The sequence below is a fragment of the Chelonia mydas genome, chromosome 1, assembly GCF_015237465.2.
Source record: "Chelonia mydas isolate rCheMyd1 chromosome 1, rCheMyd1.pri.v2, whole genome shotgun sequence".
Taxonomy (NCBI): domain Eukaryota; kingdom Metazoa; phylum Chordata; order Testudines; family Cheloniidae; genus Chelonia; species Chelonia mydas.
This window is the reverse complement of record NC_057849.1, coordinates 195,968,470-195,995,798: the sequence shown is the minus strand read 5'-3', so window position 1 is coordinate 195,995,798 and position 27,329 is coordinate 195,968,470. Positions and strand designations below refer to the sequence as shown.

Here is a 27,329-nt window from a genome sequence, read left to right as displayed (position 1 = left end):
CACATACAAAATGGGAAATGACTGCTTAGGAAGGAGTACTGCGGAAAGGTGATCCACTGTGACCCCCAGATTAAAGCTAAATATGAGTCAACAGTGTAACTCTATTGCAAAAGAAAACAAACATCATTCTGGCATGTATTAGCAAGAGTGTTGTAAGCAAAACACAAAAAGTAATTCTGTTCTGTTCTATTCTGCACTGATTCGGCCTCAACTGGAGTATTGTGTCCAGTTCTGGGCACCACATTTCAGAAAAGATGTGGACAAATCAGAGAAAGTCCAGAAAAGAGCAACAAAAATGATTAAACGTCTCGAAAACATGATCTTTGAGGGAAGATTGAAAAAATTGGGTTTGTTTAGTCTGGAGAAGAGACGACTGAGGGGGGACATACATTTTCAAGTACATAAAAGGTTGTTACAAGGAGGAGGGGAAAAAATTGTTTTTCTTAACCTCTGAGGCTAGGACAAGAAGCAACGGGCTTAAATTGCAGCAAGGGAGGTTTAGGTTGGACATTAGGAAAAACTTCCAAACTTTAAAGGTGGTTAAGCACTGTAGTAAATTGCCCAGGGAGGTTGTGGAATCTCCTTAATTGGACACTTTTAAGAGCAGGTTCGACAAACATCTGTCAGGAACGGTCTAGATCAGTGGTGTCCAAAGTGGGGTGCGCAAGACAATCCACTGGGGGGCATGGCAGGAGGAGCACCGCCGAAGGGGGAAAAAAAGGGGGGGGGGCGGCCGGAGGAGTGCTGCCCTAAAATTGGCTGGAATGCTGTCCCAGGCACGTGCTTCCTACGCTGGTGCCTGGAGCTGGCCCTGCGAGGTATCCTGAGGGAAGAGTGGGAGTTCCACAACATGGAGGGGTTGACAGTGGCGCCCTCACGCTTTCGTTCGCTTTCAGCGTATTGCGACGTATTGCAGTTTACATGTGCCCGGCTACGTGGATTTATGGATTATATTATCTAGTTTTAACTAAACTAACCCTCACAAAATGAACAAGTGGCTTAGAAAGATTCCTGCAAAGAAACCGCGGGTTGAAGATAATACTAATAGTGCAAGCACAAGCGAACAACAAGAAAATGACAGAGCTGGCAGTTCTCCTTCTCCTAGTACGAGCTCTTCGTCAGCCACATTACGCGGTAAAAACAATGACGATCCAATCAGATCTGACAAGAAGTTGGCCAAAAAAATTCAAAATGATCAAGAAGGCTATTTGACATATGGATTTACATCCACTATCATTAACGATGAACCTCGCCCTAAGTGTGTATTCTGCCTTGAGATATTAGCTAATGATAGTATGAAGCCATCACGATTAGCAAGACATTTAAAAACTAAGCATCCAGAACGTGAAGACAAACCTCTACAATTTTTTCAGCGATGTTTAAAGTCATGCGATACTCAATCCAGTACTTTACAAAATTTCACTAAACTTCATGATAAATGTTTAGAAACCTCTTTTGAGGTTTCTTTCTTAATAGTGAAAGACAAAAAGCCACATACCATTGGGGAAACACTTGTTCTTCCTGCCGCAGTAAAAATGGATGAAATAATACACGGAAAACAATATGGTGACAAACTAAGATGCATTCCTTTGTCAGCAAATACTGTTGGAAGACGCATAGAAAACATTACTGAAGATTTGAAGAAACAAGTATTAGAACAAATTACGCAGTGTGGGAGGTTTGCTATACAGTTCAATGAAAGTACAGATGTTTCTAATATGTCTCAGCTTATGGTATTTGCTAGATTCTGTTTCAATAATGAAATACACAAGGAACTACTTTTTTGTGAGCCACTAAAGGAAAGAAGTACCGGAGAAGATATATTCTCAACAGTAAATGACTTCTTTAATAAAAACAATGTTTTATGGAAAAACTGTGTAAGTGTAACCACTGATGGAGTGGCTGCTTTGACTGGAATAAAGAAAGGATTCCGGGGTAAGGTTACAGAGATAGCACCAGTGTCACCTTAGAGACTAACCAATTTATTTGAGCATAAGCATCCGATGAAGTGAGCTGTAGCTCACGAAAGCTTATGCTCAAATAAATTGGTTAGTCTCTAAGGTGCCACAAGTACTCCTTTTCTTTTTAGAGATAGCACCACATATGAAAATCATTCACTGCATCGTTCATAGGCAAGCTATTGCTGCAAAGAAGTTGGAGCCAGAAGTGCGCAAAGAGCTACAGGATGTCATCGATGTGGTTAATTTTATAAAAACAAGACCTTTAAATAGTAGAATCTTTACAATACTTTGTAATGAGATGGGGACTGACCATGAAAATCTTTTGTACCACACAGAGGTTCGCTGGTTATCTTGTGGCAAAGTGCTTAAAAGAGTTGTCGAACTTAAAGATGAGTTACGCATTTTTCTTTTACAAAAAGACAAGTGTTCCAAATTTGCTGACCTTTTCTATGATGACAAGTGGCTGTTAGTAGTATGCTACCTAGCAGATATTTTCAAAAAAATAAACACACTTAATCTGTACCTACAAGGTAAAGGTGACGTTTTAACAATGAGTGAGAAAGTAACTGCTTTTTGAAAGAAACTCGTGCTATGGAGAGAGCATTTTGAAAACGGATGTTTGGAAATGTTTCCATCGTTATGTGATTTTGTTGCAGAAAACGATGTAAGTGTGTCACCTATAAAAACTCTCATATCTGCACACTTAACTTGGAAACAGAATTTTCTAACCTGTTTAAAAATCTTCCAAACAAAGAGTTTCAGTGGGTTTTGAACCCATTTGTTAAAAATATAAAAATGCAACACCTTCCAATTAGTTTGCAAGAACAACTGATTGACATCAGGGAAGATGGAAATTTACGAGCCGAATTTCAACAAAAACCTTTGCATAATTGGTGCATGGGATTGAAAAATGAGTATCATGATTTAGTAAGCGCAGCCAACGATGCACTTCTTCCATTTGGATTATTTATCTTCGTGAGGCATCTTTTTCAGCTATGACAGCCATTAAATCCAAGGTGCAAAATAAACTGAACTTAGAACCAGACCTTCGAATCGCTGTATCACAAAGTGTTAAACCAAGATTTTCAAAAATAATGAAGCATATTCAATCACATTGCACTCACTAAAAATATTATTATTAATAATAATTTTTTAGTGAGAGCAAAAAGGTTTTTTGTTCTGTTAATAAATAAAATAAAATCAAATACATTATTTTAAAAATATTGTTTATTTCATCTTTATCTCATCCTTTTTTAATTTCTATTTTTTGTGTATGTTTTATAATGTACATAATACATTAGTACAGTAGTACATGTCTAATTTATACATAAATAAATATACATATATTGGGGGTGCGTGCTCAAAAAATTTTTACTGATAGGGGTGCGCGATCAAAAAAGTTTGGAGACCACTGGTCTAGATATTACTTAGTCCTGTCATGAGTGCAGGGGACTGGACTAGATGACCTCTTGAGGTCCTTTCCAGTCCTTTGATTCTATTTCTGCAGCATTAACTTCAACTGATTAGATGCTGTTTTATGGGTGATTGTTTGGTAAAGGAAGAATGTAGTGAGTAGCAGGTTTGTTGTAGAAATAGAATGGAGCTGGTTTTAGCCACGACGTAGGCTAGAGCCAAGGCAATTCCTTCTGAATCTGCCTTCCCATCAGTGTGCAGTTCACTGTCACAATTAAAATGTAGAATTTTCTGCTCCAGATATGAACAGTCCTTGTTCAACAATTTTTTTGTTCTTCTGTCGTGCCTTTCATCCATGGATCTCAAAGTGATTTACACCCATCATTCATTTAGCTTCATGACAAGTCTCTAACGTAAGTGGTATAATTCCCATATAACACATGGGACCTTCGCAGACAGAAAACACAGTGACAACACGTTTTGCATTCTGCAGTGGACACAGCATGTCTCCAGGCTGTGCTAGAGCTTTGGACGGTCCAAGGCTATAACTTAATAACAGAGCATAGTTAAGCTCCTTTCTGCACTGCAAACAGGAACTCTGTGTAAGCCACATGGGACAACCATGCTGTATCTAGGTCCCCGTACTCAGTTGTTTTTGAAGTGTAGACCTGCCCAAAGTACATACTGGACTTCAAGTGCCTGAAGGTGCACTGACTTCATCGGAGCTATGCCAGTTTACACCAGCCATGAATCTGGCTCTAAGTTTGTAACTCCTATTAATGTTTCTCTCTTTTTATTTCTCCTTCAGACAACAGCACCCTGAGTAAAGCAGTTCAACCAGGGGAAACCTACACGTATAAATGGAGCGTCGTGGACACCGATCAGCCCACCGCACAGGATGCCCAGTGTCTAACGAGATTATATCACAGTGCTGTAGATGTAACCAGGGATATAGCCTCTGGACTGATTGGCCCACTTCTGATTTGTAAAGGTGAAGCACTGGACAAGAGGGGTGTGCAGGTATGATCATGTTCTGCAACCTCTGAGAGACAGACAGAGAGAGAGGCGCCTGTCCGTGTGTGGTGTTTGAACTACAGGGGAATTTGGTTTCATTGATTGTTCCCTTAGAGAAAAGGCCTCTAGAACTGAAGTGGGATCGGATCACTAGGCTTCTGTAGAAGTCAGTCAAAAAACCTGTAGAATGTAATGAGGTATGAGATCCTTTGGATAAGTTCTTTGAACCACCCTACAGAACTCACTAGTTGGGACATTAAATTCTATAGGGTGAGTCAGACAACCTAAAATAAGGGGATAGTTTTGTATTAAATTCTATAGGACTTTTCTATAAGGGCTGCTTGCAGTGATAGTTTTTAGCTGCGTGCTGGCATATGTGGCCCCAGATTTAGAGTACTCGCTGGGGCTTTCAGTTAGAAAGATCAGGCTGCTAGTGATTTCTTTCATTGTGCTTTGTTTGCCTAGATAAGAAATTGCAAAATCCTGGTTCTAGACAGCACCCTAAACTTCCCCAAAGTTTGATGGTATGCAGGGAGAAAGGGAGGAAGTTCTGACCCCAGTCTCTGATAGCTGCTGACCCCAGTCTATCATAGGTTTAACCTAGGTCTGGCAACCCCAAACTTTGGGGATCCAGAAGCATTGCAAGGGGGTTGCTGGGAGAGTTCTTCTTCCACTTCCCCTCCGTGGGGCCAAAGGAAGGAATCTACTTTGACAGTGGCTCAGACACCACGCAGAAGTGAATGGAAGCAGTGACTTCAGCCCTTGCACATACAGCAACAAGTGGGCCACTAGGGGGAGCCCAGCTCATAGCAGCCACGCTAGTAGCTGGTCCAGTGTCACCCAGTGAGTCAGTTGCAGAGGTAGGAATGGAACCCAGGAGTCCGGAACCCTAGTCCCTTGCTCTAACCACTGGACTGTGCTTCTGTTCACTTGAATGGAAATTTTGCCTCTGGAGGGATGGCGAGATTAGGCCCTTAAAATACCCCACTATGTATCCGTTAGCTGCTTGCAAAACTTACCCTGCCATGTCTGCTGTCTTTCAGAACAAGGCGGATGCAGAGCAGCAGGCCGTGTTTGCCGTGTTTGATGAAAACAAGAGTTGGTACTTAGAGGATAACATCAAGGAGTACTGCAACAACCCCTCCAGCGTTAAAAGGGATGATCCCAAGTTCTACAGGTCTAACGTGATGCACAGTGAGTGGGAAACTAGGCCCAAGTTTGCAAAAGCTTGTGTGAGCGCAAGTACCCAGATGGGTGCTTATTCTGAGGTGCAAGGCAGGCATGGGGATTTCCCAAGTGGCAGAAACTGGCCCCTGAGATTGTGTGCTGAAGGATGAATGTGTGCTGAAAGCATGAATGAGCAGAGTTCTGGTTCTGGCTTCAAGGATCTGCTATTTCCAGAATTTCATAGGGCATGGTTCGGGCAACTTAGGCACAAACAAGCTCATCATGAGCCGGGCAAATGTAAATCGAGAAGGGGAAGTGACAGTGGTCTCAGCAGCCCTGCATGGGCTTCTGGGCCACCAACTGCAGTCTATTGAGGCAGCACCCGGAGGTGGGGGTGGAGGTATCAGTGACTGTGGGAGATAGAGAGAGGTAGAGTATCTGGGGGGGGGGGGGGGGGAGCCTGGTAAATGTTTGTGTAGAGCCTCGCAGAGGGGAATGGATACTGGGGGTGAGTGGTTAGAGTGGGCAGGGGCTGGCAGGGTTCCTGGGGTGGTGATCAGGAACAATCTGTGATGCTGCACCTGTTTGCCCTGGGGTGGATGGGGGAAGGAATCAGGAGGGAAGTAAAGGGAAGGATGTTGGGAAGACTCCAGAAGTCAGCCAAGCAGCTGCATGCCTCGTACTGCATGCTTTTGGGTTTGGAGCAAGCTGCAGCTATTAGCATGGCACTAAGCAATTTGTAAGTGTTAATGAGTCTGTTAATTTGGCAGTGGGGAGGGGGGCATAGCTGCACAGCCATGTGGGAGGCCTCAGAGCATGTAGTTCCTAGAAGCTGCCTCCTCAGGGCCACAGCACAAGGGAATCAGGAGGGAGCATGTGGTCCAGTAACACACAGGATAGCAGCGCAGCCAGAGAAACAGCTGATGCAACATTAGCCTCTTGGGTTTCCTCCAGTGTTTGACTCTAGCTTGTGAATCTGAGCGTGTGTCCTGAAGGCATATGCCCTCCCACAATAGCTGGTGACAATGATGGCACAAACACTGGGAGCCCATTTCTCACCCTCCCCAGTGTACCCGGCCCAGGTCACCCACAGGCCTGTGTTATACAGTGAGTAATGCAGAACCCAAAAGTGAAAAGTAAACACAGGTGAAATTGACTCAGAGTCTATTTTCACAGCTAGCTAGCTGAGAGAAATGTACAAAATAAACAATTTAAAAAATATATATTTGAATTCTTTCACCCTGAATCCAATATAGGGTGACTAGGAACAGAGGTAAGGACATTTTATTTTAGTATGTGATTTTTTTAACCTAATGGTGTCCCTTCAGATGAAGATGTCTGGATTGCAGCCCAGTTTCATCAGAGTGCCAATAATCTTTCTGTCTGGATACAAAGATATGTCAGTTCCATCCCTGATGTCACTCCATTGAAAGCATGAATTTGGCTTACCGTCTTGCATGCTGGTGAGGCCTTACGGTGCTGTAACAGCATATCTTATGCTTTGTTTTAGCAATAAATGGCTACATGTCTGACAGCACTGAAATCCTGGGATTTTGCCATCACGAAATTGTGCAGTGGCATGTCTCCAGTATTGGCACCCAGGATGAGGTAGTGTCTGTACGCCTTTCTGGTCACACTTTTTGGTCTCAAGGGAAGTATGAAGATGTACTGAATCTTTTCCCCATGAGTGGAGAATCGGTCACTGTAGAAATGGACAATGCTGGTAAGTGGCAGAACTGCTGTGCTTGTTTAATGATCTGCTAAGAGATTTTGTATCTAGAATCCATAAGGACTCATAAAAATAGAAAAGCTTTGTATAAAGTGCATACAAAATTTCAGCCCATGTACATCTTTCCCTAGATTACAGCAAGAGTGGTTGATACACATGGGGTATGTGTATGCTGGCAGCACATGACACAGCAGTGCTGTTGCATATGCTATACTTACTGATGATTCTGTTTTGCTTTTGAGCACTCCCCAAAAAAGTCCTTACTGTGGCTCTAGTTGTATAACTGTCATTTGAGGCACAATATTGAAGTTCTCTGTCAAAATCTATAGAAACGGAAAAATGTCCACATCTAAACCAGCAGGCCAAATCCTAAAAGCCATACATTGGGGCCTTCTTCACACTTCTACATTCAGAAAGGAACATCCTGACAGTGTCCCTTTTCCAGAGCAAGAGCAGCTTTTCCCTCTTACTCTGGCAGCAGAGAAAATACATGGTGTAGGGATCCCTGCGTCTGCTCTATTCTACTGTAGGATATGTAGCTTTCCACTGGTGTTAACCACCCTAGGCTAGTTAAAATGGGCTTATGGCCAAATTATACTGGCATCACTGAACAAAATGGCTGCATCACATGTCAGGATCTGGCCCACCAGTCCTTTAGGAGCGAAAGAATGTTGGAACGATCATAGATTCACAGATATTAAGGTCAGAAGGGACCATTATGATCATCTAGTCTGACCTGCACAATGCAGGCCACAGAATCTCACCCACCCAGTCCTGCAAAAAACCTCTCACCTAGGTCAGAGCTATCGAAGTCCTCAAATCGTGGTTTAAAGACTTCAAGGAGCAGAGAATCCTCCAGCAAGTGACCCATGCCCCATGCTACAGAGGAAGGCGAAAAACCTCCAGGGCCTCTTCCAATCTGCCCTGGAGGGAGGAAAATTCCTTCCCGACCCCAAATATGGTGATCAGCTGAACCCTGAGCACATGGGCAAGATTCACCAGCCAGATACCCAGGAAAGAATTCTCTGTAGTAGCTCAGATCCCACCCCATCTAACATCCCATCACAGGCCATTGGGCCTATTTACGATGAATAGTTAAAGATCAATTAATTGCCAAAATCATGTTATCCCATCATACCATCTTCTCCATAAACTTATCGAGTTTAATCGTAAAGCCAGATAGGTCTTTTGCCCCCACTGCTTCCCTTGGAAGGCTATTCCAAAACTTCACTCCTCTGATGGTTAGAAACCTTCGTCTAATTTAAAGTCTAAACTTTCCGATGACCAGTGTCAAGGTTCCTCCCCCACTCTGAACTCTAGGGTACAGATGTGGGGACCTGCATGAAAAACCTCCTAAGCTTATCTTTACCAGCTTAGGTCAAAACTTCCCCAAGGTACAAAATATTCCACCCTTTGTCCTTGGATTGGCCGCTACCACCACCAAACAAATACTGGTTACTGGGGAAGAGCTGTTTGGACACGTCTTTCCCCCCAAAATACTTCCCAAAACCTTGCACCCCACTTCCTGGACAAGGTTTGGTAAAAAAGCCTCACCAATTTGCCTAGGTGACTACAGACCCAGACCCTTGGATCTTAAAAACAATGAACAATTCTCCCAACACTTGCACCCCCCCCTTTCCAGGGAAATGTTGGATAAAAAGCCTCACCAATTTGCATAGGTGACCACAGACCCAAACCCTTGGATCTGAGAACAATGAAAAAGCATTCAGTTTTCTTACAAGAAGACTTTTAATAGAAATAGAAGTAATTAGAAATAAGAAATCCCCCCTGTAAAATCAGGATGGTAGATACCTTACAGGGTAATTAGATTCAAAACATAGAGAACCCCTCTAGGCAAAACCTTAAGTTACAAAAAAGATACACAGACAGAAATAGTTATTCTATTCAGCACAATTCTTTTCTCAGGCATTTAAAGAAATCATAATCTAACACGTACCTAGCTAGATTACTTACTAAAAGTTCTAAGGCCCTCCAGCTTAGTCCCATTAAGCTGTTCGAGTTTCATTTCTACCTCAGATATGGTAATATCTACCTCCATATCCTCATTCCCATTTGTCATGCTACCATTATCCCTAAGATTTTCTTTAGCCTTATTAAAGACTGAGGCAAAGTATTTGTTTAGATATTGGGCCATGCCTAGATTATCCTTGACCTCCACTTCATCCTCAGTGTTTAGCGGTCCCACTTCTTCTTTCTTTGTTTTCTTCTTATTCATATGGCTATAGAACCTTTTACTATTGGTTTTAGTTCCCTTTGCAAGGTCCAACTCTACTTGACTTTTAGCCTGTCTCACTTTATCCCTACATGTTCTGACCTCAATAAGGTAGCTTTCCTTGTTGATCCCTCCCATCTTCCACTTCCTGTATGCTTTCTGCTTTTTCTTAATCACCTCTCTGAGATGCTGGCTCGTCCAGCTTGGTCTACAACTCCTGCCTGTGAATTTTTTCCCCTTTCTTGGGATGCAGGCTTCCGATAGCTTCTGCAGCTTTGATTTAAAGTAATCCCAGGCCTCCTCTGCCTTTAGATCCATAAGTTCTTCAGTCCAATCCACTTCCCTAACTAATTTCCTTAATTTTTGAAAGTCAGCCCCTTTGAAATCAAAAACCCCAGTTACAGATTTATTTTTGTTAATCCTTCCATTCAGTTTGAACTGAATTAGCTCATGATCACTTGAACCAAGATTGTCCCCTACAACCATTTCTTCTATGAGGTCCTCACTACTCACCAAAACCAAATCTAAAATGGCATCCCCTCTAGTCGGTTCAGCAACTACTTGATGAAGGAATCCATCAGCTATCGCAACTAGGAAAATCTGAGCCCTATTATTATTATTACTAGCACTCGTCCTCCAGTCTATATCTGGGAAGTTAAAGTCTCCCATGATCACGCAGTTTCCATTAGTATTTACTTCATTAAAAACATTAAAGAGGGCTCTATCCATATCCAAATTAGATCTCGGCAGTCTATAGCACACCCCAAGCACTATCCCAGGGGAGACTCTAGTAGTTTTCTTCCCCAATGTAATTTTTGCCCAGACGGACTCTGTCTTATCCATTCCATCGCTTCTTATTTCTTTGCATTCTACCTCACCATTGATACACAATGCTACTCCACCACTTTTACCGTTATTTCTGTCTCTCCTAAACAACACATACCCTTCAATACCCGTAGTCCAGTCATGACTACTATTCCACCATGTTTCTGTTATCCCTATAATATCTGGTTTCACTTCTTGCACCAGTAGCTCTAGTTCCTCCATTTTGTTATCTAGGCTCCTCGCGTTGGTGTACAAACATCTTAATTTTTGCTGTTTGGCCTCACTCACATTCTGTACCCTATTACGCGCGGTCATTCTACAGCCAGTATAACCTATTAGACTGGTATCCACGCTGCCCTTCCTCCTTATATACGTTCTCCTACCCACGGCTGTATCCTTTCTTACTTTGTTTTCTTCCCTCTCAAGGCTAAAATCCGGTGTGGAGATTTCCTGGACATCTCCCAACCATCTCCCCCAAATTCCTAGTTTAAAGCTCTCTTAATCAGTTGTGCCAGCCTCCATCCTAGAAGTCTATTTCCTTCCCTACTCAGATGAAGTCCATCCCAAGAGAACTGATCTCTGTCCATGAATGCCTCCCAGTGGCCATACATCCTAAAGCCCTCCTTATAGCACCACTGCCTAAGTCATCTTGGTTGATAGTCATAATCTTGTCACACCTTTGTTGCCCTTCTCTAGGAACAGGCAGAATCCCACTGAAGATCACCTGAGCCTCGATTTCCTTAAGCATCTTCCCCAGCCTAGCATAGTCTCCCTTAATACTTTCCAGCAAGAATCTAGCCGTATCATTTGTTCCCACATAAAGGATAATTAGGAGATTCTTTCCCGCTCCCTTTAGGATCCTTTTCAACCCTCAGTCTACATCCCGTATCTTAGCACCTGGAAGACAGCACACCCTTCTATTCTCTGGATCAGCTCTGGTTACAGGCCTGTCTATTCTTCTCAGTAAAGAGTCCCCGATCACATAGACCTGCCTTTTCCTGGTGATGGTGCTATTCTCCAGTCTATCCCCTGTTCCCTCTGGCTGCAAGTTCTTTCCATTCCTATTCTCCCTTGCAATCCTCTGCAACCTATCCCGTATCCTCCTGGGGCTCGTATTTGGTGTAGTCTCCATTGAGTCTTCCCCTTTTCCTATAGGACTAGCCGCTCTTCTCTTCTTCTTTGCCCTTCCACCTTCAGTGACTACCTGCTCAGCCCCTTCTTCATTTTCCAACTCTACAAACCTATTCTTGAGCTCTATTTCTCCTTCAATAGCCCGCGTTTCCTCTGCCTGGTTCTTTTAGTCACATGCTTCCACTGACCACTTTCCTCACCCAGCAGTCTCCCCTCAGAATTCCTCAGTCCTGCTTCTATTTGCAAGTCTGAGCTTTTCCCTTCAGATACCTCATGTCTTTGCTCCATAATCTGCTCGAACCCCTTCCTAAACTCAACCAGACTTTCCACCTGCATCTCCAAACCTCGGATCTTTTCCTCCATCAGCTCTATCAGACGGCATTTCATGCAGACAAAACTCTTATCAGGTACCCCCTCCGGGATCATGTACGTACCGCAGCTTCCACATCCAGTCATCTTCATTGTGTCTTCCGCTACATGGGTCACTGCCACTGCTGCCTCTGTATCTGTCATAGCCTTCCCACCTAAATCCTGTTAATCTGGGAAACACAAACCACACCAAAACACCACCCCCCACAGCAAAAACAAACCTCAAACAAGCACCACAAGACAAACTCCCCTTACACACTCCCACTGAAACTCCCCTGTTTACAGCTCTGTGTGCTGGCTCCTGTGCCGCTACAGCTGTCTGGATCAAACCAGTGGTCCATCTAGTTCTAGTATCCTGTCTCTGAGAGTAACCACTATCAGCTGCTTCACATAAAGGTGGAAGAAATCCCACAGTGTGGACAATTTTGGAATAGCCTGCCTATAATGGAAGTTTCTTCCTAATCCCAGTGGTTGGTTGATGCCTTGAAGAAGAAGGGTTTAGATCCCTTAATTTTTTATCCTGTTTAAAGTACCTGTGAATGTTCTCCTTGTCCATGTAAATGGCTGTTTCTCTGGATCCTACTAACTTCTTGGCTCTAGCAGTACCTTCTGGCAGTGAGTTCCACAGGCTAATTATGTATTATGGTTTTTTTTTAAAAGGAGAAATGTTTACTTGAAGCTGGAAACCTCCATCAGACTTTACAGAAATCTCCAAAGTTGTACTTTTGTACTTCTCCACCATTATTGTTTGGTTTTAGTATGTGATCACCTCCTTCCCTCCCTAGACCTTCTTTTCCAGTTCTTGTAAAATGTGCTCATTTTTGCTGACTTTGGAAATAATGTAAGGAAAGCAATGCAATTCTGTCACTTAAAATATAGAGGAGGTAGAAAATTACACCTGACATCTTTTTCAGGTAAAAGCCATTTTTTGTCCATCTTTCCCATGTTTTATTGTGGGGCATGCCATGAAATGCAAAGAGCCTGGAGTCAATTGGTGCAGTGTGCCCATTTATTCTCATGTAGGCCAATCTAGAGGTCCAAATGTGGAATTTCACTGTCCTATTAAAGACCTTCCCCCCTCCAGAGGGTTTTAAAATATTGTAACATATCTGATTTTGAAATGGTTTAAAATGCCTGTGAGGATTTTTATTATGATCAGTATTCTCTCATCCATAGGTTTATACACATAACCCAAACTCCCAAAGTTTGCATCCCTATCTAAACCTCTTGTTTCCATCTAGTTTTGATCTCTTATCTCCCTTTCTATCATGGGATGTACCAAACACCTGAAACCAAATAACCCTAAATTTCAGGGAAGTTGAGATCCAGATCTGTCTCTGAACTTTATGGGTCAATTGTTTCAGTATTCATGATTTATTGCTACAGTTATGCCTAGGAATCCCAATCAAGGACCAGAGCAATATTGTGGGGTGCTTTACAGACTAATAACACAGAAGACAGCCCCTGACCTAGAGAGTTTACAGTCTAGACAGGACATGACAGGTGGGGGTCAAGCGCTACAAAGTAATATGTAGTACACTTTTTTTTTCCAATTGCAGGTACGTGGCTTTTTGCATCCTGGGGTTCCCCTGAGATGAGCCATGGCATGACGCTGAGGTTTAGAGATGCCAAATGTGAAAAAGATATAGATTATTATTCTGATGAGGACCCATATGAAATCATAGATTTCTCATATGAGACGACTCTTGAAAATGTGCCTGTAACCTCACCCCAAACTGGAGGAGAAACAAAAGAAATATCAAAAAAAACCCAGGAATCTTCTGATGATTATGATTATCAAGATCTGCTGGCCTCAAGTTTGGGACTTCGGACATTTGGAAAGAAACCAATGATCCAAGAAGAAATGCAGAATCTTACTGCTCTGGCCATAGATGAGAACTTTGGCACCAGCACTCAGAGGGCTGATGTGGCTGCTGGCTCAGATCCACCATTCATGGAGAACAGTGGTACCTTGGACACTGATGAGCTCTTGGAAACTCAAAGCACTGCTCCTCTCCCAACCGAGGCTGGGTCCCTCCACATAGATTACATGGTGGCAGCAAAAGAACATTCACTTCCAGTCACCACAACAGCAGTAAGTCCTGACTTGGCATCTAAAGCTGGAAACCAAAGTGACTATGAAGCAAATTACAGTCAGATGTCAGGAAATTATGAGAAAACACTTGCAGGTGAACTACTGAGGACCAGGGAAGAAGCCCAAACAAGAGATGCAGCAGAACTGTTACCTGACAGAGGGGACAGCATGACGTCCTCCTTTGCAACACTCTATTCAGAAGAACCGCAAGAGAAAAGTTCAGGAGGGGAATTCAATTTCAGTAGAAAAAGGGAAAGGCGAGACCAGCGGGAGACTACGTTTTACACCGTTAAAAAGATGCGAGCCCTCTTAGATCATGTTCAACAAAATAAAAGTGTTTCCTCTCTTGTCAATACCAGTTCAGACAGAGCACCTCTTTCTGCTCACCATGCAGAGAATATCTCCAGTTCAGATATGTTAGGGACTGACCAGTTTCCAAATGAATATGCTGAGGACCAGGACGTGGAGGAGGAAGAGGAGGAGGAAACCAAGAAAGAAAATGCTGAATTTCCCAAACATGCAGATAACTTGACTTTTGCTGTGGGACACAGGGCAGAAAACAATGAGTTAAACATGTTCAATCTCCCTGACTTAGAACTACCCAAAGATAAACAAGAAAGAAATTTTACTCTAGATTATCCATCAGATATCTTAATTCCTACTCGTAGCCCAGTGGTGGGAAAGGACATGTTGGGAAAGCTGTCGCCAAGAGGTATGAAGTCTCCATCTAAAATTATGAATGAGAAAAGAAATTTGGCCTCTGGGAAGGAGAGTTATGGGATGGAGATAAATTCAGCTCAGGCTACTGATAAATTACAGAATTGTTCCAGAAATGCTACAATGCCTACAAGAGAGTGTGTATCCTTGAATAAGAAGCAGCAAGGGAAATTCAAAGGCTACTCACCATTTACAAAGCGTCATTGGAAAGTAAGCAGCAAGCATCCAACTCTGAAAGGGGAAGAGAGAAATGTGAATGGCACCTTGAGTACCTCTGGGACTCTCATCAAGACCCGAAGGAGGAAAAAGCATTATCAAAAGTATAGTAATCTCTCATTGACACCCAGAGGTGTGAGACCCCCAAAGGTACCTGGAGAGCAAAACTGCACATTATTGTCCAGGGAGGCCAACCACACAGTGTCCCTTTGTGAGGCCAACAATACAGCATTGCCCAGCGAGGCCAACCACACGGTTTTGCCAAGCAGGGCTAACTACACGCTGACCCCAAGACAATTTAAGCCCATCATCATAGGGCTTCCCAGTGGGAATGGGGACAACAAGAAGTATGTTCCAGGAGGCTCTGACCGTGACGAAATTGTAGATTACCAATATTCAGATGCAGACGTAGACTTCGACGACCCATATACAACGGACCCCAGATTCAACCTTAATAATGTCCGTAACCCTGATGACATTGCTGTGCACGATCTCCGCAGCAGAGGGACCACGAGGAGATACTACATTGCAGCCGAAGAGGTCTTCTGGGACTATGGAGGATTAAAGAAAAGGTTGGACCTAATTCTTCCTCTCTGTTGCCTCACACCCTGTTGCTGAATACCAGGCCACTGATTCAGATAGCTGTCCCACAGCAAAGCTACTGTTGCTGAAGGATTAGGGGATTTCTTAATCACACAAGTGCTGTTCCATTTAATAGTCTGTAATGCAGTAGGTGAAGAGGAAGGAAGGACCAGTGCTTTAGGGCACTAGCCTGGAATTCAGGAGACCTGGGTTTAACTCCCAGCTCTGCCAGAGGCTTCCTGTGTGACCTTGGGCAAGTCACTTAGTCTCTCTGTTCCTCAGTTCCCTGTCTGTAAAATGGAGATAAAGTCCTTTCCTTCCTCACAGGTGCTTTTGTGGGGATAAATGCATTAAAGATTGGGAGGTGCACAGATACTACAGTAATGAGGCCCACATCAATACCTCAGCTTGGTATCTAAGTATGTGTGGCTGGGATGGTTTGGGACTCAGTCAAGAGAGAGCCTATAGGTTGCCAGTTTGAATCCAGCTTGGGTCGGTAGGGACTTCGGTGGAGATTTTTCAAAGTGACCTAAGGGAATCTCAATGGAGCTGGGTGCCTTACACCCTTAGGCCCCACTGAAAATTCAAGGCTTGTAGTTCCCACCATCTGAAATTTTATTCAGTCTCCAGTACAAAATGAGTAGTTTGGCTCCCACTTATCTGCTGGGAACTGGACTACCACATCATGCAAACCACACCACCACAGACAATTCTAATTAACCCCCTTGTTGCTAGTCTTAGCAGAGATCAAGAACTGATTGGACCATCGCGCATGAACCCCAAATTTGAGATGTTCGCATTGTTTTGATTTGGAAAAAGTGGCTTTATTTCCCAACAAGATTTTGTAATCCAGTTTTTCTGAGAGAAATTCAACCTGTTAGAAATTTGAAATTTCAAATCAAACCATGCAAAATTGCCAGTGATTGCATATTTCTGTGCAAATCTGCCTTTTTCCCCTAAATTGCTACCCACAAAAATATTTGCACAGCCTGAATTTTCATTGTTGCGTGATTTAGGACAGGAGCGGAAATAGTTTCACTACAGCAAATTCAGTCTCCGAATTGTGTATTTTTCAAATTGTATCTTCAGACTACTTGACAAACTTGTCTATTTCCCCCTTCCCAACTTTCCCCATGTAGGACCCCTGCTTAAGTTCCACCTTCATTATTTGTATTTGCAAGAGTGACCAGAGGACTCTGAGTTCTCCATGTGTAAAAATCCTGAAGCTCAAATACTGAAATTATTTGCCCTGTGTGGGGCAGATACTCAGCTGCTGATATAAATGAGGACAGCACCACTGAAGTCAATGGTGCTGTGACAACTTCCCTCAGCTGAGGATCTGTCCCTGAGTCTTTGGAAGAGTTGAGAATAGAACCTACATCCATAAGAAACTGAATCAGCACTTAGAGTTTTGGTGAGACAATAAGAATCAAGCTCCCTCTCCCACAGATGTATTGGCTCTGGAGAGCTAATGGAAATAAAGGATGTAATTGGTTATCAGCTATAATTCAGAGCTGCATGAGGAAGAGATGATCCCCAGGCACTAGAGGATCTAGAGATGGATCCCCAGGCACTAGAGATGATCCCCAGTGCTCTTTCCACTAAGGGTACATCTACACAGTCTGCGGCAGCAAGCCTTCCAAGTGCAGGTCAACATACCTGGCCTTGTGCTAATACTATAACAATAGCTGTGTAGACAGTGCTTGAAATTGAAGCACAGGCTGGCACTTGGTCTCTGACTCCCACCCCCATCCCTAGACTTGAAAGCCTGAGCGGCGTCAACACAGCTGTTTCTAGTTCGGTAGTGCAAGCCCGAGTCTGCTGTGGGCTGTGTAGATGTACCTTAGGTGACTATGAGGGACTAAACTCCTATTTCTTCACAGAGTAGTTGCATTTTTAAATGTTGTGATCAGATGACAAATATGCAAAGGTGACACCTTCTCACTGAGCTGTCAGCATCACTTCCTCATGCGGCTCTGAATTATAGCTGATAACTAATTACGTCTTTTTTTTTCCACTAGCTCTCCAGAATCGATATATTTGTGGGGGCAGGAGCTGGATTCTTATTGCCTCACCAAAACTCTAAGTTCTGATTCAGTTTCTTATAGATGATGGTGTAAGAGATATAAATAGCCCAGGTGGATTTTCAGATATTAGAGAAAATTTTCATCACTGGTGGTTAGAAAAACTATTTTAGGATTTGCAGACTGAGCAAATCTGGTGTGGAATCACTGAGGAGAAAAATGGAATGTAGTGATATCATTTTGTAGTCACTTTAATACCCTGGATCTTACACTTTCAGTGTGAATCACTGACATTTGTGCTGATTCATTTTCCTCCAAAGCATTCCAATGGTAAATGTAACTGTTTCTCAGACTACATCTTGAGGGGTTTTTATGTGTACGTCTCTAATTTTCATCATAAGATGTCAGTTTTTCTAATTCCATGATGTTTATGTTCCATTATGTTCTAATTCCATAATTTTTCTAATTCCATTATGTTCCCCTCAGCACAGTGAGGAATGTCAGAACCAGCCATGATGGGGGCAACACCATATACAAAAAAGTGATTTTCCGAAGCTATGTGGATAGTACCTTTACAACTTGGGAGCCTGAAGGGGAATATGAAGAACACCTGGGTATCCTGGGTCCTGTTATCAGGGCTGAGGTGGATGATGTCATCCAAGTAAGTCAAGGCTTCAGGTATTTGGTGCATGAAGGTTTCTTACAAGGATCTGAAGGGGCTGAGCTAGAACTGGTTGAAAAATATCAGTCATTGTTGGTGCGATATGGTGTAAAATTTATTTTTTTCTCAACTTCCCACCCCAAAAAGCTTTGTTTTTTAACACAAAACCAAAAAGTGGTGGTGGGGGGGAAAGATTTTTCAAAAACTGCTTTGAGTTCTACGAAAAAATTGCTCTTTGAAAACTGAAAATTTCCCACAAAACTCAACTGAAACATGAATTTTTTACTGAAAATTTTTTTTCAATGAAAAACCTGAAACTTTAGACAAAAATGAAAATGTTTACATTTGTCTAAAAAGTCATTTTCTGTCTTAAAAATATTTTGATGTAAAAATGTTGAGCAGTTCTAGTGTAAATGGAACTCGCTGGTCAGTATGTGTTACAGGTCCCCCCTCTGAGCCAATTCTCAGAGGATTGGAGTTGTCACAGTCCCCCCACACTCTCAGCCAGCTATGGAGCTTTAGCTCAAGTTGTAGCCACTCGTGCTTTTAGTTCTGGAGGTCCTCACGTCAATCCCGGCATGGTGGCCAAGATGCCGGCCATCACATAAATGCTAAGGATGATGTGGAAGCAATACAAATAATAAATACAATACAAGGGATTATAGCTAGTAGTAACAGGGGAATATTACAAAAGGGCACACTTCCTGTGAATGAGATCTTTGAGGCGGTTGAATAGTCTTCCCCAAGAGAAGTGGTCTCCATCTCTTGGGACTTAAAACTGGGCAGTGTTTTAGAATATTTACTGTAAGGAAGGTGTTGATCCCTAGTGGGATAGATTGAATGGGACATGATAGCTCTTTGAGTAGTGTCTCTGTGGGTACTCCACTTTAAGTGGTGGTGCATCCCGTCGGGCAGAGATTTATGGTAGCAGGGTCTGTGTGGGTCGCGGGTGCGCAGTAGGCGTCTCGTGGCGCCATTGGTGCTGTGTGTAGCATGCGCACGACCCAAGCCCTCCAGTTCCTTCTCAACCGTCCTCTGCTGAAGAGGGAGCGAAGGGGCAATGTCAGCAGTTCTCCCTAAAAACCGTTAAGAAATAGCTTTTAGATAAATATTTAGATAAGCTGTTAGAGAGAGAGTTAGAGTTAGTGTTAGTAAAACAAAAACAAATTTCTTGTTAATTCGTTAGACTACACCCCACCTCCCCAAGGGGCGGTTATTAGTTAAAATGCCGGGGTCTCCAGGGTTCAAACGATGCGGCTCCTGCTGTGCTGCCATGCCCGTTTCAGATGGACACTCTTTATGCGTACGCTGCCTGGGTGAGGGACATATTCCCCAGAAATACTCCCACTGCAGCAACCTGAGAGCCAGAGCCCAGTGGGACAGGGATCTCCGGCTTAAAATGATCTTGATGGAAAAGTCCCTCCAGCCTGAGAAGGACAAACAAACAGCCTCTCTGGGCGCTCCTCAAGATGGAAAAGGAGACCTACCTTCTGAAAAACCAAAAAAGCGGGCTCAAACGTCTATGTAGAGAGGTCTGCGAAAACAGAGGCGGTCTCCTGCCAGGACACTGCCTCCGATGCCATCTTCCTCTCGGGTGAGCACCTATAACGCTCCAGGCCCCTCTGGCACTGCCGAGGTCTGAGCGAGAGAAATGGAATTGTCACCGACAAAAACGTGCCTCCTCCATAGCACTGAGCTCGCCGGTATGGGGCTTGGCACCGCGTATTTCAGGCACCACGCCTCCACCCCTGGCACCGAGAAATCAATTGGCACCAGAAGACACTACCAAGTCAGCACTGAGGGCAATGGCCAAACAACAACACCGGTCAGCACCAACTCCATCAACAAAAGAGAAAGCACCCCTGGCACCAACTACTCAGAAATGGGCACCGGCACCATCTCTCCTGCACCAGAGAGACTTAGAAATCTCATTGCACCACATTCACCAATACTTGGTGCCAAGGGCTCCCCCACAGGCTCCAGAGGAGATCACAGCCCACAAGACATGGCACGGTTCTCCAGTAATGAGGAGGAGGAGATGCAGGGACAATACCCCCATCTCACTTAAGGCCCACCGACCAATGTGGAGCGACATGGGTCCTAAACACCAGATGAACCAACCATGGTGTGGACCTCCATGGATGTACCCTCCTATGGCTTTCCCAATGCAATGGGCGCATTGGGAACCCTGGAGCGCATATAGGGGTCAGCGTTCTAGACAGTCCACAGCACATAGATGTGAACTGTGCTCTAACCTAGCATCTCCCACACCACAACCCTCGGAGACACAGGAAGGGGGAGAGGACACAGAGCCGGGCACAGACCATGGTACATCTCCTGTGCGCAATTCATCTTTCTCCGCAGATGAGGTGATTATGCCCCCACCGCCAACCTCAGCGGATGACTTTAAACAGTTTCAAGAGCTGTTGGAGAGAGTCGCACAAAGCCAAGACATCCCGCTAGAGGAGATAAAGATAAACGAGCACAACCTGGTGCAAATACTGCAACCCGCATCTACCTCCAAGATTGCCCTTCCCATCAACAAGGCCCTCTTGGATCCTGCGGAGACAGGCTGGCAGACACCTGCCTCTATTCCACCCACCTGCAAAAGAGTGGATAGACAATATTATGTACCATCCTAGGGGGCAGACTTTCTATTTGTGCACCCACCTCCTAACTCCGTAGTTGTCGAGGCAGTAAATCACCATAACAAACAGCCACAATTCAAGGTTACACCCCATGACAAAGAACACAAAAGACTTGACTTCTTCGGACGCAAGGTATATTCCTCCGGCGCCCTTCAGTTTCAGGTGGCCAATTATTCTGCACTACTGGCCAAATACAGTTACAACAACTATGGGAAACTTGCCCAGCTCACCTCTGAGCTATCAGAGGAAAAACACACAATTCCAGGCCATCATCACCGAGGGCCAGCTCAGAGGTAAAACAGCCCTTCAGACAGCATTGGACACAGCAGACACGGCAGTCAGAACGACGGACACAGCCACAGTAATGCACCGAGCCTCATGGCTTTCATCCTTGGGGATATGAAAAGAACTCCAGACAAAAGTAGTGGACTTCTCTTTTGACCGGAAACAACTCTTCTCTCAGAAGACAGACAAGGTCCTTTATTCAATGAAGGATTCTTGGGCCACACTCCGCACTTTGGGGATTTATAGCCCCCCTGCAAAAAGAAGGAAACACCAACCATCTCAGAGACCTAGAGACTCCTCAAACAGGCAACTACACCAGCGTCAACGATCACAACACCAGCGACCACCTCAATCTCTGGCGCCGACTTCTCAGGCAACACCTCCAAAACCGCAATTTTGAAAAGTTGGTCGAGGGTCTGAATGACTCCCTCATGAAACAGCGCTCACGTCTGACCCATCCCCAATTTTTGGCCATCGACTCCAGCTCTTTTACCACATCTGGGCCACCATAGCATCAGACCAATGGGTGTTGGAAGTTATCAAGTCAGGATACACTATTCCCTTTACCTCCCGCCCACCTACCCTACCCCCTTCCCTGTCCCTTTTCAGGGACCCTTCTCACGAGCACCTACTACAACAAAAAGTCAATCATCTTCTATAACTAGGTGCCGTGGAACAAGTACCACTACAATTCAGAGGGAAGGGATTCTACTCCCGTTTCTTCCTGACCCAGAAGAAGAGCGGGGGATGGAGACCCATCCTGGATCTACAGAAGCTCAGCAAGTTTTTCAGATCCCAAAAATTCAAGATGGTCATATTGGGTACAATACTCCCAGCGCTGTAACAGGGGGACTGGTTTTCAGCCCTCAACCTTCCAAGATGCTTATTTCCATATCACCATTCATCCTGCCCACAGAAAATGTCTGTGATTCACGGAAGACGAGAACACTTCCAATGCGGAGTGCTACTGTTCGGCCTATCCACGACACCAAGAGTCTTCTCAAAAACTCTAGCGGGGGTAGCGACTCATCTGCACAAACAGGGGATAATGATTTTTCTCAACCTGGACGATTGCCTTATAAAAGGCCCAACTCTACAAGACACAGTGGATGCAGTCCAGTCCACAATCACATTATTCCGGGAGCTGGGTCTACAAATAAACGAACGGAAATAACCACAAACCCAGTCGAACAACTAGACTTTATCGGGGCACACCTCGACGCCATAGAAGCCAAGGCATCATTACCCCTTACCAGATTCACAAACCTCACAAACCTCATCCAAGAGGTACAAGTCAGTCCTCAAGTTCAGGCTCACACTGTCCTACAGTTATTAGAACACGTGGCAGCCACGACATTCATGGTACGACATGCAAGACTACATATGCGAAGTCTACAAGGTTGGCTCAGCATGGTATACATACCAAGCAAACACAACCTACACAAACGGCTCACAGTTCCATGAAATGTCCTCAATTCATTACAAAGCTGGACAAGGCCACAAAATATCTGTATGGGTATCCCTTTTCAACAGAAACTCCCGACAACAGTAATCATCACAGATGCCTCACTGATAGTCTTGGGTGCTCACATGAGTCAACACACAATACAAGGCAAATGGTCTCTGGGAGAGACTCCCACGCACATCAGTTTGCTAGAGCTACGAGCAGTCAGCAATGCCTGCAGACACTTCCTACCTCATATACGGAACAAATCCATTTGAATTATGACCAACAATATCGCCTGCATGTTCTACATCAACAGACAAGGAAGAGCTCGCTCACATTCCCTATGCACAGAAGCCATGAGACTTTGGAATTGGTGCGTACAATACAATGTAAACATCTCAGTGTGTTACCTGCCAGGCTGTCAGAATGCAACAGCAGACACGCTCAGCAGCTACTTCTCCCAGGATCACGAATGGGAGATGAATGGAGATGTCCTGAGTTCAATCTTCAAATGGTGGGGCATGATCGATGAGCTCGATCAGAGTCCATCTTGCTGCCATTTCAGCATTCCACCGAGAGATCGATGGAACTTCGACGTTCACACACCCAACTACAAAACGCTTCCTCAAGGGTCTTCGAAATGTTTACCCAGACGTGCGATGACCTACACCAACATGGGACCTCAACCTGGTACTGAAATGCCTCACCGGACCACCATTCGAACCCTTAGCCACCTGCTCATTTTCTCTAACTTCTTTGACCAGGCTCTCTGGTACATAAAGGGAACAGATGAGTTACATAAAAATCAGGAGCAAGAAAAGGGGGAGACAAAAGCCAACCCTAATCTTGGAACTCCATCCTCAGAGTGAGGGAGAAAAGACAAGCTCCTTGCCCTGGCAGTCCGCCTCTGGGGTGAGGGAGATGCATACTAGAGAAACTCCCATTGAATCAGTGGGAATTAAATACACTGGGATCTAGTATTACTGTAGAACTAGCTTGTGCCCCATCTTAACACAGCCAGCCAGGGGTGTAGGAAAGAATAAAGACTCCCTGTCCCCCTTGTGCAACCCATTGTACGTCTGCCTGGAACTGGGGTTCTCCCAGGAATGCAGGGGCTGCTCCCAACTTGCTCCCTCTTGGGAACAATGCTGGAAAGGGGGCAGGGAGTAGGCGGAGCCATTACCCTCTCCCCACATACTACTAGCTGTGCACAGTCGAGTTTGCTGCACCCCGTAAAGATGTGTCTCGAGTTCCACTCCCCACCTCCAACCAGGCACAATCTAGCCCATAATCAGTAGAGAAATCTGAATCCTGAATTTGTATTTTACAAAGTTCATAGGTGTTTTATGCCTGGGGTCTTGGTTTAGGCCCAAATCTGCTAATCAAGCATCTGCTTGTATTTATTTTCTAGGTTCATTTTAAAAATCTGGCATCCAGACCATATTCCCTCCATTCGCATGGGCTTTTGTATGAGAAATCCTCTGAGGGAAGCAGTTATGAAGATGAGTCTCCAGACTGGTTCAAAAAGGATGATGCAGTTCAGCCAAATGACACCTATACCTATGTATGGTTTGCAACCAAGCGGTCTGGACCTATGCAATCTGGAGCAGCCTGTAGGTCCTGGGCCTATTACTCCGGTGTAAACCCGGTAAGGAAATCTAAGCAGAAGGGTGCTGGAGTCTGTTGGATAACAACTACTATGTCTTGTTGCTGAAATACTGGCTTCACAGCACTTTGCATTGCTTCCTATTCTTTTGGGCCTGATTCACCACTCTCTTGTTCCTCATCTAATCATTTATGCCTATGCAAAGTGAATATAAATTGCTGCCACTGGCATGAGTGGATGGAGAATTCTGATTTGGTTGCATTTCCTAGCCGCTTTGCGTAGAGTTCAGTAACTACATAAGGCAATGGGGAATCAGGCCCTCTACCCCAAATGTAGGGCCTGATTCAAAGTCTTTCTGTTGAGTTCAGTAGACTTTTGGATCAGGCCCTTAGTTGGGAATATAGCATAGCTGAGAGATTCTCCCAGCCCCCATGTTTGCAATGTGATGTGCAAATACATCTTGGATCTGGGTTCCTCATCTGTAAAATGGGACCTTTACCCAACCTTTATTCATTAATTAAGTCTTACTTCTGTACCTGATAAATTGGTTGAAGTAATCATTCAAACAGAATAATAAAAGATCTGGAAGATCATGGTATGGTAGGGTCTATCCAGCATGCTTTCTGTAAAGGAAAGTTGTGTCGCTAATCTGTTGGAATCCTTTGACTGTGTCAGTAAAATAGCGGATAAAGCAGAATCAAATGGCATATTTTATGTACACTTTCAAAAGGCCCTTGACAAGGTCACGCACAGGAAGCTACTGAAGAAAGTAAGTAATCATAGAATGCAAGGCTGAGTATAGTCATGGATCAAATGCTGATTAAAAGAGTGAATAAACAGTAAGATTAAATGGACAATTTTCATGATGGCAAAAGGCTACAGCAAGGGGTCACGAGGTTCTGTATTAGCACCAGTGTTGTTCAATACATTTTTTTAATGATCTGGAAAGCGGGGGAGGTGAATAGTGAGGTAGCAACATCCATTGATGACCCAATTAATTTAGGTTAGCCAAGTCCAGAGAAGACTGTGAAGACTTCACCAAGCTAGTTGAATGGGCAACACGATGGTAGATTCAATTCAGTATTGATGTGTACAAATAATCCGTATTGGACAGAAAATGTGAAACTACTTGCACCTTATGTGGTTCTAAATTAACCATATCAACTCAGGATATGATCAGGATCAACTGAGCGTCACTGCAGACAGATGGATGAAAACCTCTGCTCAGTGTGCAGCTTGTAGTTGAAAAAGCAAACAAAATGTTATGATGCATACAGAATAGGATGGGGAACAATACAGAAATTATTATAATGCCATTTTATAATCAGTGGTACAGCCTCCTCTGGAACTGGCCACCCATCTCAAAAAGGATATTGCAGAACTAGACAGGGATCAGAGACTGGCACCATAAGTTCAGGGGCATTTAAAAAACGTGAAAAAAATCTGGCACTGGCCACGGTTGGAGACAGGATGCTGAACTGGACGACCCTGACGTCTGATCCAGTCTGGCAATTCCTGTGCACCGATGTTAACACTTGTAAGGGAAAATCCTCAAATGAAAGCCCCTGTGAATGTGCAAATTGTTATTAATGAAGTATTTTGGGAAACCCTAACTTTTACTTGTAATTTGTATTTATTGTCTTCCAGGAGAAAGATATTCACTCAGGCTTGATTGGTCCAATCTTGATCTGTCGAAAGGGAACCCTCAGTACAAGTAACAGGCCGGTAGATACCCAAGAGTTTGTCCTGCTTTTTATGGTCTTTGATGAAGAGAAAAGCTGGTACTTTGATAAGCATTCCAAAGGGACTTACACTGAGAAGACCTCAGAAGTGCAAAAATACCACAAATTCCATGGTACTAATGTTTCCTTTTGTCAGTTATCCATGTTGGGAGGGAAGAGGGAGGAATTAAAAAGATCTCAACCCAGCTTCTCTTGGTGCACTTCAACTTTGCACGCACACATCATTTGCATACACGTATTTAATTTTTTTTGCACTATTCCTTGTGCATATAAAAATAGAATATGCATATAGACTAGAGCTGGTTGGAAAATTTTGACAAAAACAGAAAAAATGTTTTTGTTAACATTTTCCACAGAAAATTTTGACTTTTTGCCAAAAAAATTGAAGTTTTCAGGTTTTGGACAGGAAGTTTTCAGTTGTGGGCTGAAAACCGTAAACTCGCTGGTTCTTCAGTTTTTCAACACAAGTTGAAGTTTTCCATGGAAAACAGAACCTTTCTGTGAGAATTTCATTTAAAAAAAAATCAATTTTCCATTAAAAAGCAGTTTCAAGAGAATTTTCAGCCAGGCCTAGCACAGGCCCCACCTGCTCTTTTTGGGCAGGAGAGCTGTTAGGAAAATTTCAGCTGAAACAGTTTTCAATGTAATTGAAAATGCTGATCTGATTACACCAAAAAATGTTGCAAAATTGCGTCAGTTTTAATTACATTTCCCACAAAAATATATTTTTGTGTTTCAGAAAAATTTTGAACTTCCTCATGAAACAGAACATCCTGGTTTCAGCCAGCTCTAATTGGCACAGATGGGGCTTTGTGCATAGCGGGTGGATATTCAGACGTGCTTGGCATCCACAACAGAATCTGGCTCTTCAGAAGAGTTCAGTTCCCACTTAGGTACCAAAAGAAGTGTCCAATTATTCCAAAGAGCTGAGGACCCAGCAGCTCCCCGCATTCACAACAATGAGAGGTGTTGGGTGCTGCACACTTTTGAAAATCTGATCACTTCATTTAGGTGCCTAAATGGGAGATCTCTTTTGGAAACTTGGCCAGTAAGCACTTTTATTCATGTGAATAAGTGACGATATGCAAAAATGGAAACCACGTTTTTAAAATATGATCCTTAAAGTCAGGCATAAGTCAGATCTGTTGACATTAATAGAGTGTGTCTCATTATAGTCAAGCCCCCGTACTCTACAGCAAGCTGTGCTTAAATCCTGTGGCCTGGTCTCTGCATTCTCTGGCATTCAGGTGCAGCAGGCGGTGAATTCTGTGGCACTTCCATTTAAATTTGAAAAATGGAGTTTTTCTGAATGTAATATAATAATGAATATTGCCATCCACACAGTAACCTCTGTTAGTTTATTTTAATATTAAATCCCCCAATTGAGATGAGAGGCAGTTTGGGATTGGATTAAGCACATTTGCTGGATGTTTCCTCTAAAATGATCAGTAGTGAAATAGTTAT

At 43.7% G+C, this 27,329-nt stretch overlaps 1 protein-coding gene across 2 annotated transcripts in view; it reads left to right on the top strand.

Moving 5' to 3' along the window:
* The window catches only part of LOC102935510 (coagulation factor V), a 78,733-nt gene that overhangs the window by 30,404 nt on the left and 21,000 nt on the right, over positions 1-27,329 (top strand). For both annotated transcript variants that reach the window (XM_037908809.2, XM_037908803.2), the window contains exons 10-16: positions 4,183-4,394; positions 5,432-5,582; positions 7,066-7,278; positions 13,402-15,442; positions 17,963-18,137; positions 23,929-24,165; positions 25,771-25,978. In XM_037908809.2, coding sequence (XP_037764737.1) covers positions 4,183-4,394; positions 5,432-5,582; positions 7,066-7,278; positions 13,402-15,442; positions 17,963-18,137; positions 23,929-24,165; positions 25,771-25,978 — 3,237 coding nt within the window. The remainder of the gene's footprint in view (positions 1-4,182; positions 4,395-5,431; positions 5,583-7,065; positions 7,279-13,401; positions 15,443-17,962; positions 18,138-23,928; positions 24,166-25,770; positions 25,979-27,329) is intronic.